Here is a 16,774-nt window from a genome sequence, read left to right as displayed (position 1 = left end):
TAATGAAATCATTCTCCCCCAATTAATACCTAAAGGGATGCATCAAGATTGACTTCAGGTTTTACCATTTTAATCATAGTTTTACAAGTTGCCATTTTATCATTTTCTTTTTCCATTTTTGCCAAAAACTTTCTCAAGGTTCATTTCTCTTTCATGTTTTTCTTTTTGAATTAATTTTCCTTGCAAGAACGCAGGACATGTTTTACAATATATGGAATTTGGTGAGGTTCATGAATTATAATACATCTTGATTGCTTATGCACACGTTTTGCTTGTGCCTAACGGTTAGTGAGGAAATGCTCTGCGAAAGAGCTATTTATCAAATGTGCAGGAGAATACATGCTAGCACAATGAAAACCTCACAACTTGGGCTAGATCTGAGACGTCCTAGTTGGGCCACCCCACACCACGAGAAATTATATAGTTTTCTGGTGGACCACGTTACTTGTCTACCATTCCACTAAAAAACTTTCTATTTGTTTAAAATTGTTGAATCAGTAATTAGTTTTTGTTTAAAAATATTTTCTAACTTAACAATTTTAAACAGTTGGGAGTCTTTTAGTGGAATGGTGGACTACGTCATTTGTCCACCATGAGAACCTTATAATTTCTCTCACACTTCCAAGAGGAGGGGGAGGGGTGGAAGAAGAGGAAAAAAGAAATGTATATGCAAATCCGTAACATTTGAAAGACCAAATTAAAGAGCACATTTACCTCCTAAACATGCTCGTGTACATATATAAGACATCAAAACAAGCTAAATAGGGGAAATAATCAAGCACATGCTCGTGTACATATATAAGACATCAAAACAAGCTAAATAGGTACCTTGAAGACAAATGAAATACATGGGCTGGCTACCTCCTAAACATAGGTACCTTGAAGTGTTTTGCTGTTTTCATTCTTGGGCTGGCTTACCTCCTAAACAGGCCAGAACTTTGAAGTGTTTTGCTGTACTCTGCAATTATCGGGGAGCTCTTCACAAGTTCCCAAATCTTGGCCACATTCTTCAACCAATCACGTTCGGAAACAGTCCTTGCAAATGAAGGGCACTTCATGGATAGAACCTGTAAGAGAAAATCACTTTTAAGTACATATTAGTTCATTAATATATAGCCCCCATACCATATCCTAGATTTTCAAGAATTGACGTATACCAGATTATATCAAGATTTTAATGTATACATGTGTGTGTGCACGCGCACGAGAGACAGATCTGATCCCGCATTTTCCATAGTGAGGTATTGTAACTTTCATATTGACCTCTCGGAGATTCATCCTTGTTCTTTAGAGGGATTACAAACAAATTTGGCCACACAGAATCAGGATCAGTACACTGAGCACCAGAAGCCACAGAAGAAAATGGTTGATCTTTGGTCATATTGTAACCTTCTGTACGGAACAACATATTGAACAACAAGGTTGCACAACTTCTTGAAATGATATCTAAGAAATCAAAGAAAAGAACGAACTATACATATTGCAATTTGTAATTTGCAGATGCATACAGAAATGAAACTCAGATGACATCACATAGAAGAATCTGGACATGAGTAGAGCATAAGTGATATCACAAAAGGTGGATCAAGACATATTCAATCCTTTTGCCCTTCTCATGTTTTAATAATTTCTTCTAACTTCTAACCTTTTGTCGAACAAACCGTAATTATATCTCCATTTATGATGGTGAAAAACATGTGCGAAAATATCACTCACTTTGTATGGACAAAAACTGGAGCAACCATATACTCTTCACTTTCATGAACTTTATCTTTGTTTTCCTTTTCAGGCCCCAAATTTGAGCTCAGGGAATGAGCAGGGATTAGTGAAGATGGGTAAGGTATGCCATGTTTCAACAAGTCCACCTGCACGGAGATATCATGCAAGAGATCACATGTAAAAAGTATGGCAAAGAAAACAACATTCCCCCATAAAAATTAAAAGAAGTTAATGCAAATCCAAAATCTACAGAGAAGTTCTCATTTACAAATACAAAGAAGACGTGATTTTAACCAAACTACTAAACAGGAACCTTAAATACTTAATATTGGGAAAAGAGAGAGAGAGAGAGAGAGAGAGAGAGAGAGAGTCTGGTGATATGCAATAGTTATAACTTCAGTCCAACTTTAATTTTCCATGTAATTGAATGATCGATCTTGTTAGTTGTTACAAAACCATAAGGTCCATAACACTAATATGTTTAAACTTTCAATGGAGAATAGGCATGTTAAAAATTAAAATTATAAAATGAAATGTGCAGATTACATCAGCTGTGACAATCTGAAATGCGAGAAACACTTGGAAATGGAGTCCTAATTGAGAAAGACCACTTTGACCACCAAATTTTTGTGCACCAAAGCGCTGCATATGTTGCCCGTTAAAGGCAATTCATGGTCGCTACTGTCAGAGAATAGGAGCTAGAGCTATATCAACAATTGCAAATACTGAAAGGTTTAGTAGAAGCTGCAGAAAAGTATTAAAGGGGAAAAAAGAATCAACACTCTGATTTTCAATGTCCAAACCACCATCCAAAATTATTGTCAACATTATTAAATTAGTAGGCTGGAGGGTTGATTGGGTTCGCTAATATGGCACAATTATTGAATTAGTGGGTTAGTCAGGTGATAGGGTTCACTATTATGTCAAATTAATGGATTAGTTCCCATTAATTTACAATATCCATTCCAATCAGCTTACTAATTTGTTATTTTTAACATTAATCTCAAATTTGAGTGCATGTAGAAATTTGTAGTTTAAGGTGGACATCATATATAGATTGAATGCACAACTACCCTACAATTTTTTTTAATCTGTATAATATAAGTAAATGTTTAAAATTTAGCTGCTTTACAACTGCCCTACAATCTAATATCAGATAAGCTTGAGAGCCACATCTGAATGCCAGAACCACATTCAAACATGTAAGGGAAAGTTATGAAACACGAACTCATAGTTTTGGGTAGATAGTACAACTACGCTAAAATCTATCATCATATAAGCCCGAGAACCACAATTGAACACAAGAAGCACATCCAAACATGTAAGGAAATGGATTATCAAAAAAAAAAAAAAAAAACATGTAAGGAAAAGAATTTTGAAACATTAATTTCAATAGAAATCTTAAGCATATAACAAATAAATAAAAAAAAAAGAGAGAGAAAAAAAAAAAAAGGAGATACCATGTGCTTGTACATAAGTTACTCTTGGGTTTTTTTTATTAGTAAGTTGCACACACAATAAGCGGGTCTTGAATGATGAATCCATTAGTGTAGGAGGAAAAGAATTTTTAAGCATTAATTTAAATAGAAATCTTAAGCATAAGATAATTAAATAAATTTTTTTTAAAAATAAATAAAAAGAAAGGAAAAAAAAAGGTGATACAATGTGCTTGTACATAAGTTACTCTTAAGTTTTTTTATTGGTAAGTTGGGCACACAATAAGCAGGTCTTGAATGATGAATCCATTAGTGTAGGAGGAGATAAAGCAATTTGAGAAAGACTTTATTGGCTAAGTTACTTATATAAAACACATGACAATCAGTAATCAAGAAGAGAATCTTACAGTCAACATCAAACGCCACATGTTGTTATCATGAACTCCATCTGATACCACAAGCAATACGTAACAAATAGATGCCAGGAGAACACCAAGCTAGAACGATTCCTTGCAGCATGGCAGACAAAGACAAGTTCATAAGACCTTCAAACTTCAACTGTTGTAAATATGTGCAATTGAGAGTGTGAAAAGTGATTGAACTGATTAGGTGATGAACCTCTGCCTCCTGCATTGTTGCCTCTTCCTCTTCCTCTATTATTAGATTGATTGTGATTATTATAACCACCAGTGTTGTTAAATCTTGGTGTGGTGTTCACTGCCATTGTATAGGTGGAGTCTTTGACCCCCATACCTTCATTCGATGGCTCTTCTTCTGCATTCAACAAAGTAGCTAACTCATCAAAACTTAATTTTGTGCTCAAAACTTAATTTTGTGCTTCTGGTTTTGATTGCAGACTTGAATGCACTAAACTCTTTTGGAAGATCTTTGATTGCTACATGGAGTAGCTCTTCATTATCTAAGAGAACACCTACTGCCATAAGCTTGTCTCTTATCACTTTAATTTTCTGTAGATATGTATCCACAGATTCAGATCCTTTCTTCACATTATGCAACTCTCCCTTGAGATTCATCACATGTGATCTTGAAATTGAAGAAATTTTTTTTTCAAGAACCTTTCAGACTTCTTGAGCAGATGAACATCCAACAGTTATAACTAAAACTGAAGGAGTGAGGGTAGAGCTAATGAAGGTGAGAAGTGCCTTTTCCTTTGATTTCCAGATGAGATAATCTGGATTAAGCATTGAAGTAACAGTACCAGAGAGGTCCTTGAGAAATTTCTCAAGAATGAGTGGAACTTAATCAAGAAGCTCAATCATAGAGTATGTTTCTAATACCATGGAAATTTGATGCTTCCAAGCGATGTAATTGGAAGAATCAAGTTTAACTGTCATCATATTTGACATATTTGACAATAATAGCAGAGGCTGTTTAGTGAGATTGATTGAAGTGTGAAAGTTCAAATAGGGTGTAAAACACCTATGAACTTTTAGAACCCCAAATATAAAATTATCAACCCAAGCTTATAATCAAACAATATATGCGCGGAAAATGAAATATAAGCTATATCCAAATTGGTAACACACTTTAAACCATAATTAATAACCAACACAATAGTAATTAAAAGGTAAAAAGAAAGGGAAGAAAGATGCAAACATAAAGATAACATATCGATGTGTTATCGAAGAGGAAATCGAAGTACTCGCCGTAAAACCTCTTCGCCGCCCTCCAAGCGGTCAATAATCCACTGAAGAATCAAGTTAGGATACATAAATAGTAGAAGACCCTTCAAGCTCAATCTATCCAGTGCACCTAAGCCTTTCAAACTTCTTGCTCCAACAGGGTTACACCGAACCTTGTCTAGTTTATCTTACTGGATCCCGCAATAGCCCATTGCATCAACCAAAATTAATTGCCAAAATGAATTGGTCCTTTCTTAATTGCTTCCCAAGCACCAAAATACATCCTCACTAATATGGGTATGGTGAGATAAGGATTTGGCTAAATGTACATCTCAAGAATATGTCAATGAAGAGGGTGAGAGTAATAAATTTGGAGAATCAAATGATGAAGATTATGGATGAGTCAATCTTGTTTTTCTCTAGGGTTTCTCTCTCAAAATTCTCTCTGAAAGTTCTCTACATTTCGTGGGTATAAGAGTATTTATAGTAGGGTGTATGAGGAATGCAAAAGGTCAGTTTTCATCAAACAGGGCATTCTAGCGACTCAACCTCATGATTGGAACGAGTCGTGAGCTAACTACCTGGCCAGACATGAAGTTTTGTTCTGTAGTGCTCCAGCTGTCGTGACCCTTTAGCTCCCTTGCATGCTTCACATGTGTGCCATCTTTGGTGACTTGCCAGTCGCGAGATCCACTCGCGAGGCTCTTTTTGAGTGCATACATCTTTAGTTTTCTTCACACTCTCTCACACACTACCTTTACATAATTTCCACTTAAATACAGAGTATCTAATTGCTAAATTACAAGCAAATTTAGCACGGAATAAAGCCAACACATGATTGAATAAATTCAACCTTACAAAGTGGAAGTAGAGGTTGAAGGCATGGTTATGGAGTTTGAAGGCACAATTGTAGAAGTTAATGCTGAAGAGGTTTCTGCCATTGTTGGATCTATATAAACTGGGATGATTGCTGCTTTGATACCATAAAAGATTTGAGCTAAGCTTGTAAAAACTATAACAATGGAGTTTACACAGAGAATACTCAGTGAGAAATAAGAGAAAGATAGAGAGAAAGATCTAAGAGAGAGACAAAGAGAGAATGGAAAATTCTAGGAGAATACTCACTTACTTTTCATTACACTTGATGCTTTATATATATAGTCTAAGATGATCACTAACTGCTTAACTAACTGCCCTTAAATCTTGGGATTGATCCATAAAGATTGGAGAAAAATCCGGTATAAAATAATTGAAACAACTGCCTAATTAAGCTAAGAATCTATTTAACAAAATTAAGTAAAAAGGACAGTGTTTCACTTAATTACAAACTCAACAATATTTAAATAGAACGACACTGTTTAGCTTTAACACAATAAATGTTGTTTTAGCCGTTGGATGAGAAACTTGCCGTTACTGCTCTTTGCTTTGGAAATTTGATTGCTCTGTTCTGTGCTCTTACTCTTAACAGTGTCTACAATTTCAAATGTCAGGAAAAAAAGAGATGAGGCATGTGAAAGCAACTGGAATATCTAAGGACATTTACAATTTTCACAATGACAAGGCACTTCGTAAAGATAAGCGTGAACAAATTTAAAACACTTTGCAGTTCATAGAACACACAAATAACAAAGAGATTAAAAATGGCAAATACAATTTTTTCCTCTTTTAACAATTGAACTTCTGGCACTTTTTCTCTTGCATGAGAGGAGCGTTCTTCTCACTTTAGAGTGAGCATTTATTACCTTTTTTTCTTCCTCCAAACCACATGAGGAAGGAAATTAGCTGGTTCATCATAATACATTTCACTTCAAGACTTACGTAGACTGCTACAAACACTAACATGGAATCTGAGGTCCTTGAACGTATACAGAATATGACACTCACAACGGATGAAGACGAGGGCATGCCAATCCGCCCAGTGAAGAGAGAAAAAGTATTGGAAGAGTTCTCCCTAAGCCTTATAGGAAAGTTTCGCACAATGAAGGCAATTAATATACGAGCAGCTAAGAACTTACTACAATCCATGTGGAAGCTAGGGGATGACTTGAAGATAATTGAAGTGGGGGAAGGGCTACTACAGTTCAAGTTTGCAATGGAAAGCCAATTGATGTGGGTTTGGAACAATGGGCCATCGTGTTTCGACAACCATCTATTGGCACTTCAAAGATGGGAGAAAGGAATGTTAGTGAGGAATGTTAAGTTCACAAAACAACCATTTTGGATCCAAGTGTGGGGACTGCCCTTTGACCTTATTAATGAGGAGGCAGGGAACGATATAGGGCGGAGTATCGGCGAGCTTGTGGAGGTGGACTGCAAAGCCTTCACTTTGGAACAATCAAGGTTTCTGCGCATACGAGTGGAAGTTCCTCTGAACAAACCTCTCAGGCGTGGTGTCCCAGTAATCAATCCGGAAGGAGAGGAAATTAAAGTGGCTTTCTGGTATGAGAGGCTAGTTGGGTGGTGCTTCAATTATGGCCAAATCGGTCATGAACAAGGTGACTGTCCATTACCTGTGAGTGTAGAACAGGATGAGCGTCCATATGGCGAGTGGCTTAAGGCTGGGTATCGGACAAGAAGCGCGGAATCAAGTAAGGAACAACCTCATGCACACCGGAACCAAAGGGCGACAACTGCACCTTCTCCATCGTCCGAAACCGATACGCCCATTGAACCTGATACCAAAAAATCGCCGAGACAATCCAAAACTAATGGAAGCCCGAGATTCACGGACTAAGTTCCACACCCCATTAAGCCCGTTAATGCCTCTAATCCGTTATCACAACTGGATAGAGAGTCCGTTTAGATAGCACTTATTGTTGCTGAAAATTGATAAAAACTGATTGTTGCTGAAAACACTGTAGCAAAATAATTTTTAAATGTGTGAATAGTGTTGTAGGACCCACTTTTAATATTAAATATTGTGTGAACAATGCATGAACAGTGCACGCACGGTACACGCACAGTGAATTTTGTCCCCCAAAGTCAACAAGTGCGGCAAAAAAAAAAAAAAAAAAAAAAAAAAGAGAAAACGTGAAGCTGGAAAATGCACCGCCACTAATCTTCCTATCCAAACCCACACAGAATTAAGAGGGCAGTTTCAAGTCCACCACACCTACACCAAACGGATCCCACGTGCCTTAACACCACACTTACTCCGTCACAGCTGGGCAGGGCCGGCTCAACAACTTTTGGGGCCTTAGGCGAAAATTTTAAATGGGACATTTTTATAATTAAATATTAATCAAATAATATATATATATATATATTGAATTTTTTTTATTTAAAATCTATTTTTCTTGCTTTTTGAGATGCAAAATTACTAATTAAGTTTTTGTATTTAAGTTCCTCTAACATTTCTTTTTCAATTAATAATATAGCTAATCTATTTAATCTTTCTTGTGACATAGTAGACCTCAAATAAGATTTTATTAATTTTAATTTTGAAAAACTTCTTTCTGCAGATGCAACCGTAACAGGTATTGTTAGTAATATTCTATAAGCAATATATGCATTTGGAAAAGAATCTAGTCTTTTTAAATAATTAAGTACATTAATTGGAGTATTTTCATCTATTTGCACAACTTCTTTTAAAATTTTTAGTTCTAAAAATAAATCTAAGCCATCAATATCATAATAAACATCATGTTTGAGAAAACTTTCAAGATTAAGACAATATGTTTTCAAACTATTATCATCTAGTGCTTTTAGTTTTTCAAAATTAAATAAAAAACCAAAATTATTCTCATATATTTGAAATTGTTCAAACCTACTTTCAATTGATGAAATAGCTTGATCTACTATATATAAAAAATAATTAATTCTAAAAGATTCTTCAGCAGATTGTGTTATCTCATCATTGGCATTCTCATCAAATTGTTTCTTTCTACGAATTATACGTTTTTCATGAAATATAGGCTCTATTTCCATTTTGATTGCAATCTCTTTAGATGAAATAATAGCAGATGTAAATCCATCTTCTCTATATTTTTTTTAAAAAGATATGAGACCTTTTAGTTGATCTATGGCAACATCAATATGCATGTATTTTGATTGTAAATTTTTACTAACAGAGTTAATGGCAAATAATATATCATACCAAATAGTCATTCCTAACAAGAATTCAAAACTTTCAAGCTCATATGTTGCCAAACAATCAGTTTCACTTTTTGTTTTAGGATCTTCACTTGTTTTTGCTAATTGTAACAAAGCATCTCTTATTTCTAAAGCTTGAAATTTTATTGCTTTTACACTTTCAATTCGACTTTCCCAACGTGTTTGTGACAATGGTTTAAGAGTTAAACTTGAAACATTATCTTGTAAAATTATCCATCGCTTTGTGGAAGAAGAAAACAATGTATATATACGTTGTACTACTCCAAAAAAAAATATAGCTTTAGGACAAGAATTGGCCACATCACATAGCACAAGGTTAAGATTATGACAATCACATGGTGTGTAAAATGTTCTATGGTTTATATCAATTATTCTTTTTTGCATCCCTTGTTTTTTTCCTTTCATATTAGACCCATTGTCATATCCTTGTCCACGTACATCATTAATATCAAGTTCAAGATTTTTTATTACACTTATAATTTCATTAAAAAGACCTTTTCTAGAAGTATCATCTACTTCTAAAAATTCTACAAAATGCTCATCTATTTTTATTGGACTAGTTGAAATATCCACACATCGTAGTACTAGAGTCATTTGTTTTTGATGACTTACATCAAGAGTACAATCAAGTATAATTGAAAAATATTTTGCTTCCTTAATCTTTTTAATAATTTTACCTTTAATTTCATTTGCTAATAGTTGTATCAATTCATTTTGTATATTATGTCCAAGATAATGATTATGAATTGCACCATGTTGAATACGTTGAACATGTTCTTGCATTACTGGATCAAAATCTGCAATCATTTCAATTAGACTTAAAAAATTTCCATTATTTTCTTGATAGATCTTTTCGTTTTTTCCTCGAAAGGCCAAATTATTTTTTCCAAGAGTTTTTACTACAGCAATAATTCTTAACAACACTTTTTTCCAATGATCTTTCTCTTTGTTAACTTGTTCTTGGAAATTTTTATCAATTGTTTTATTTTTCAATAATCTCATTTCTAAATCAATCTAAGCATTCATGTTAGTAACATGCTCTTTGCTTGTTTCATGATTTTTAATCTTACTGCTAATATTTCTCCAATCATTAGTTCCTTCATTAGTAAGTTGATTTGTACCACTACCATGTGTTGTTGAATTGAACAACTTGCAACAAAAACAAAATACTTTATCCAAATCTTTTGAATACACGAGCCATCTTCTATCAAATTTCTCCCCATTTGATAACTTTTTAAAATAAAATGTAGTAGAAAAATGTCTACGATCTTTATCTATAGGAAAATTTAGATCATATTCTCTAATTGGACCTTTTTCTACTAATAAATCTCTTAATTTTGTATCAATATTTTCCCATTGACTTGGATCATAGATATTATTAGTAAGTAGGTTAGTCATTTTTTCATTTTCTTCTAAATTATTTTGTTTTTCATTATCAATTATTGTTACATTAGATGTTTCAACATTATTAGGACTATTTTCATTATTCTCTTTTTGTTGTATAATTTCACTGTCTTCCAACTCTTTTTGACAAGTTTCTTGTTCATTTGTAATATTTTCACCCAAACTTTCTATTGTGTTTTTTTTTTTAACACTAGTAACAAATTTATCCATAGACCCTTTTTGAGATTCAATTTGTTGTTCAATTTTTCTCTTTTTTAGAAGTTTTTCATATCCGGATAAATATTTTCTAGTAGACATTTATAATAGGAAAATATTTACAAATAAATAAAACACAATTTTATAATTAAAAATGATAATTTAACTAAAAGTAAAATTTAAAGTATAGAACAATAGAACCTGGTTATTCCAATTTTTCTAAAGCTATAACCACCAACAAAGAAAACTTTCAAGCCAGACTGATTAACTGAGTTTATGGAAAAAGATCAAGAATCAAGATGAAGATGAAGAAAAAAAAGGTGAGACCGTAAGAATATAGATGGAGAGGCAGAGAGATGAGAGGTTTTTGTTTTGTTTTTGAAATTTATAATCTCTATTTTAGCATATTTCAAGACAATTACGTTGTATTATTAATGAATTTGTCTGCTATTAATTTTGATTTTAGCATATTTCAAGAATGAATTAATAAATTTGTCTCCTAAAATTTAATTTGGTTAGCTGAAGTTTGACTATATTTATTTTTTCCATTTTAATCTTTTACATTTTAGGATATAATGGGGCCTTTTTAATGCATTTTATTGACCAATAAAAGTGCTTAAATTTTTTTTAATTAAAATATATAAATAAATTATATATATATAATTTTTTTTTACAAGTGAGGCCTTCTTTTATTTGGGGGCCTTAGGCGATTGCATCAGTTGCATCACCTATAGAGCCGGCCCTGCAACTGGGTGCGCCAACTATTACTGAATTAAACACCCATCGGCCCCAAATTGAAATGAACAATCCCAAGAATCACGGAAACAATTTATTCTCAGTCCTAATAAGCTACAACGCAAACCAAATACTTAACCAAACCCTAGTCCCACCCTCACGTGACCAACCAAAAGACCAACAACCCTCACGTGACCAACTAAAAGACCAAAAACCAAAAACTTAAAAGAAAAAAAACCCACTCGACTAGCTATAACACAAAGCAATACCCCATATCCAAGCCGAGTGATATTGGGCACAAAGAGACATAATGAGAGCACTAACCATGGCAATGACGATGCTAAGAGGTTCAAGAGTATGGAGAACACAATACAAACTGAAATACCAACGGTGGAGGCTGAGGCTCAGCCTCGCCGAACACAATGATCGCTTTAAGTTGGAACTGTTAGGGGCTTGGAAACCACCGTGTAGTCAAAGTACTTGCTGAACTGGTAAGGAAACAAGTTCCCACAATTTTGGTCCTCATGGAAACAAAATTGATTGCTAGAAAGATGGAACCAATCAAAGCGGAGTTGGGCTTTCCTTCCATGCTTGCAATATCATGTGACAGTCGAAGAGGGGGTATAACACTTCTTTGGAGAACAGATGTGATTGTGGACACACAGACTTATTCACCTAACCATATAGATGTGAGAGTACACACACAAGCATCACCACTATGGAGATTAACGGGAATATATGGCTATTTGGAGGAACAGTGCAAAACTGAAACGTGGAGGCATCTCATGCTTGTGCATCCCTCCCTTGGGTCTGTTTGGGAGATTTTAATGAAATCTTGGCCTCTGATAAGAAGAATAGTTGTGTACGTAGACCGATGGCACCAATGCTTGAGTTTTGACATACACTCCTCCATTACGGTCTAGTAGACTTGGGGTTCAATGGTTATCGCTATACTTGGAGAAACGGCAGGGGTGGGGAAGCTTTTATTAAGGAAAGACTTGACAAAGCAGTCGCAATAATAGAATGGTGTGAGATGTTTCCGAGAGCTAAAGTAAACCACTTCTCCGTATCTTACTCTGACCATGATCCTATTTTGATGGACATGGCCCCACCAAACCAGCCTCGACGTCAGAGACATAAAATCCAGCGATTTGAGGAAAAATGGGTAGCACATACAAAGTTTCAAACTATTATTAGAAGCTCATGGACTCACCAAAGGCTAGTAGGTAGCCCCATGTACTACCTATTTGAAAAAATTAAAAGGTGTAGAATGGACCTCATTGCATGGAGCAAAGGACCTTTGGGAACACTGAAAAACTGGTTGGAGGCAAAACAAGGAGAACTGCATGCTTTGATGGAGGTCGGATATAGGGGGAATGTAGAGAGAATACATGAAGTGAAGAGGGAGATAAATGAACTCCTACACCATGAAAAAGTATTTTGGAGGCAAAGATCGAAGTCTATATGGCTACTAGTACGGGATAAAAATACAAAGTTTTCCACCAAAGAGCTAGCCAAAGATGAAAGAAGAACAATATTGGTGGGCTGCATGATAGGGAAGGGTAGTGGCACACAGATGAGGATAAGATAGCCACCATAGCAGAGGAGTATTACAAACAACTCTTCACTTCTTCCAATTCACTAGATATGGGAGAGGTGATTGATTTAGTGGACCAGGTAGTGACGGAGGACATGGCCCAAGACTTGATTCGCCCTTACACAGCGGACGAGGTAAAAACCGCACTCTTCCAGATGCACCTATCCAAAGCATGGGGACCCGATGGTATGTCACCCTTCCATTTTCAAAAATTATGGCATATTGTAGGACATGATGTAACTACTATTGTATTATCTATTTTACACTCAGGAATATATCTAAGACAAATGAACTATGCACATATTGTACTCATCCCAAAAAAAAAAAAAAAAAAAAAAGAGCCAGAATACATTATGGAGTTCTGACCCATTAGCTTGGGTAATGTTGTATCACGGATAATGCAAGGCATATGACAGAGTGGAGTGAGAGTTCCTCCAATTTATTATGCAAAAGATTGGCCTCCTTGAACAGTGGGTCAACCTAGCCATGGAAACTGTGTGTACCGCATCATACTCGACCCTCATTAATGGCGAACCAAGAAGCTTCATCACACCGACCAGTAAGGGGACCCTTTGTCTCCTTACCTATTCCTACTATGTGCAGAAGGGCTCTCCTCTCCCATATAGCAAGTGGTAGATACCCATCTTTTGAAAGGAGTGGTGTCATGCCATGGAGGAGTAAGGGTTTCACACTTACTATTTGCCGATGACAACCTCCTATTTTATGAGGCAACAACTGAAGAATGCCAAGATCTGCTAAACATAATAGCAATGTATGAGAGAGCATCGGGTCAAGCTATCAATAGACAAAAAACAGCACTCTTCTTCAACCCGAACACAAAACAACCAGTGAAGCTAGCTATTGGAAACATGCTTGGTGCTCAAATCATGACAAGCTATGAGAAATACCTTGGTTTACCAATGGTGGGAGGCAAGTCTAAGGTGAGCACTTTCAGTGAGGTGCAGGAGCAAGTAACAAAAAAAGTGATGGGATGGAAGGAAAAAAAATATCTCCATAGCTGGCAGGGAGGTCCTTATCAAGACAGTGGCACAAGCTATCCCAACTTACTCTACAAGCATGTCCAAAATCCCTAAAAGGATCTTTGATGACATTAACTCGGTATTAGCAAAATATTGGCAGGGCCAAACCCGAGATGAGAAAAAAGTTCACTGGATCAAATAGAGTAAATTGTGCAACCCAAAAGATAGAGGTGTGATGGGGTTTAGAGATATTCATGCCATCAATCTTGCTATGCTAGCCAAACAAGCACGGCGTTTGATCCAATGAGGCCATTCATTATTTTTCAGAGTGTACAAGGTTCGCTATTTTCCTACTTGCTCTTTTATGGAAGATGGTTTGGGCACCAACCCATCATATGTATGGAGTAGTTTGCTAGAAGCCAGGGATTTGATTAAAGTAGCTATGGTTTGGAAGGTGGGTGATGGGAAGAGTATCAAACTAGAGGACCACAGATGGCTACCCCACCCCCCCTGAATTCCAACCCAATGCAAATATGAGTTTGAGGGTGAGTGACCTCTTTGACCCATGCACGAAGCAGTGGCACACACATCTCCTCCACACAAACTTCGTGCACTCTACTGTGGAGGACATTCAAAGGATCTGTTAAAGATCAGAAGCTAAACATAGAATTCAAATCAAGCAAAACATCAAAGAAAATACAAGAAACAGAGAGAAACAGAGAGAGAATTTTAATTTTCTAAGTAAGAGAGAAAATTCTTATTGCTCAATTGCTGTGATTACAAGAACTGAAAGAATTACAATGCACTACTTTACATTTATACTATGGATCACTACTCTAGCAAAAGGCAAAAAGAGCGGGAAAATAACTAATTACCTATAACAACTTTCCTAATTACACTCCTCCAATAATAATTAGCCACCTGTCTACTAACCAACAGCCAACTCTCTCATGTGCATCTCACATGCTCCACTTACCCTTTCACAATGCTTCTGTCGTTTAGACTCATTGTCTTCTTTTGCACTTTAGTCTTTCTCACACGAGCCTTGTCTTCTTTCTTCACCACAGCTTCACTTTTACTCCTCTGACCAAGCTTCTTAACAGGATCAATCTCAGGGACACACACACCAAGGATGAACTACTCTCGAAGGAAAATAGGAAAGACATTTTCGCGGTTAAAACGGCGTACAAAGTCGCGGTCCGCCAACAGCAACGGGAACAAGGGGAGCATTCATCAACTCGGGATGATAGGAAGATGTGGAATCGTATATGCAAGCTACACATACCCCCTAAGGTACGGAATTTTGTTTGGCGGGCATGCTCTGATATACTCCCTACCCGCACAAATCTCTGTCGTGGAAAGGTGCCATTGGACCCAGTCTGTGGAATATGTCAGAAACAGAATGAGACAGTGGCCCATGCACTTTGGAGTTGTCCTATGGCTAGGAATGTGTGGGCGCTGGTGGCAGGCAAACTACAGAAGTCAGAGGCGGAGGACATCTGCGTTCTGGTGCGAGAATTGATGGCTGTGCTCTCTATCAAAGAACTGGAGGTATGGGCTATAGTTTCCTGGTCGATATGGAATGCTAGAAACAGGTGCCTTTTTGACAAAAAAACAAGTTCAACATTGCGAGATCCTGAGAGGTGCGATAACCCTGTTACAAGACTACCAGTGACTCTGTCAATGACTGCGTACAATGGAGAAACAACGCCTACAGAAATGTCCTGGAGTTTAGATAAGTACTTTAAGCCTAAATTGTGCTTGTTGAGGTCTGCACGTGACCATGGTGTGTTGTTTAGTCGGGGGACATACAGCTGCATGCATTGGCCCACGTATCACCCACTAGTGTACTCTTGTGGATGGTTATATATGTAATACCCCTACTAATAGCTTTGAATAAAATTCTATCTTTTACGTTCACAAAAAAAAAAAAAAAAAAAGGCAAATACAAACCAGTAAACATGTCTGAGTATTTGTATTACTAAAAGATAGCCTGGGTTAAAATAACAGATCAATTTGAACATCTCTGCTCGTACACTAATCTTTTTTAATTCACTTTTCCACCTTTCATTTCAAATCTAAATGGACGTAGAAAACTGCCATCACTTTGCTTGTCTAATTCATGGCGTGCATAAGGAATGGAAGGCGGAACAAATCAAATAAAAGAGGTGACAACTTTCCAGTATCTCACAGCATGTAAAAAAACACTATCTAAAAAAACTTCTAATTATCCCCTTTTTTAAAAAAATAAATAAAAAACACTATCTAATCTTAATTTAAAGAATTATTATTCTTATCATTAAATTCTAATTAATTTTTCTTTTAAAAACACATACCATTACTCCATTAGTATTTTTTAGCAAAAGTTTATCATTAATTTTTATTAAAAGACAAATTTACCATTTAAACTTTAAAGTCCACACCCACAAGGGTAGATCATTCAATAGTCAAATCTAAACTTGGACTTGTGTTTGAATTGTTTGCTAAATAAGCAAGTATAAACATTTTCTCTAGTCAAATCTAAGTTGTAAAGCTATTCATAAATAACACAATTTATTTACGACTCTATAATTAGAGGAGATCATGGTATCTCTTCTTACTTAACTGTTGGTTGTTTTAATGGTATCTATTGAAATTGGGAGAGAAAGAAGTTTCGAAGAGAGAAAATGAATGAATAATACTCTGATGCTTATTATTAAGAACTGATCAGTTTATATACACATTGAGTCATTAACAAACTTAACAACTAATTAACAAACTAACAAACTAATAACTAACTCACATGACCAACACGTGATGAATAAAACAAGAAATATCAGTGAGCATAAAACTGAATGTAGCAGTAAACATAAAACTGTGTGTAGCACAGCAGTGACAACCAACGCCTAAACTACTTGTAGCTTGACTGATATTTCAACACTCCCCCTCAAGATGGAGCATATATGTTGCTCA

At 35.7% G+C, this 16,774-nt stretch overlaps 2 protein-coding genes and 1 long non-coding RNA gene across 3 annotated transcripts; 1 reads left to right on the top strand and 2 right to left on the bottom strand.

The window, feature by feature from the left end:
* Positions 1-849: 849 nt before the first annotated feature.
* LOC136069176 (uncharacterized) lies at positions 850-1,420 on the bottom strand. The gene is made up of 3 exons (XR_010630420.1): positions 1,158-1,420; positions 919-1,067; positions 850-861 (listed from the first exon to the last, which is right to left on the bottom strand). It is a non-coding gene; the product is annotated as an uncharacterized LOC136069176 (long non-coding RNA).
* Positions 1,421-6,638: 5,218 nt separating this feature from the next.
* Positions 6,639-7,532, top strand: LOC112000387 (uncharacterized). The gene has a single exon (XM_024032503.2). The coding sequence runs from the start codon at positions 6,639-6,641 to the stop codon at positions 7,530-7,532; it is 894 nt and encodes a 297-aa protein (XP_023888271.2).
* A 648-nt stretch (positions 7,533-8,180) lies between these two features.
* Positions 8,181-8,771, bottom strand: LOC136069175 (uncharacterized). Its single transcript, XM_065777407.1, has 2 exons — positions 8,548-8,771; positions 8,181-8,272 (listed from the first exon to the last, which is right to left on the bottom strand). The coding sequence occupies exons 1-2, from the start codon at positions 8,723-8,725 to the stop codon at positions 8,181-8,183; spliced, it is 270 nt and encodes an 89-aa protein (XP_065633479.1). The 5' UTR covers positions 8,726-8,771.
* Positions 8,772-16,774: the final 8,003 nt, after the last annotated feature.

This window comes from Quercus suber, unplaced genomic scaffold, assembly GCF_002906115.3.
Source record: "Quercus suber isolate HL8 unplaced genomic scaffold, Cork oak 2.0 scaffold_155, whole genome shotgun sequence".
In the NCBI taxonomy this organism is placed as follows: Eukaryota; Viridiplantae; Streptophyta; class Magnoliopsida; order Fagales; family Fagaceae; genus Quercus; species Quercus suber.
The sequence above is the reverse complement of the archived record's forward strand: the minus strand, read 5'-3'. Positions and strand labels throughout refer to the sequence as shown.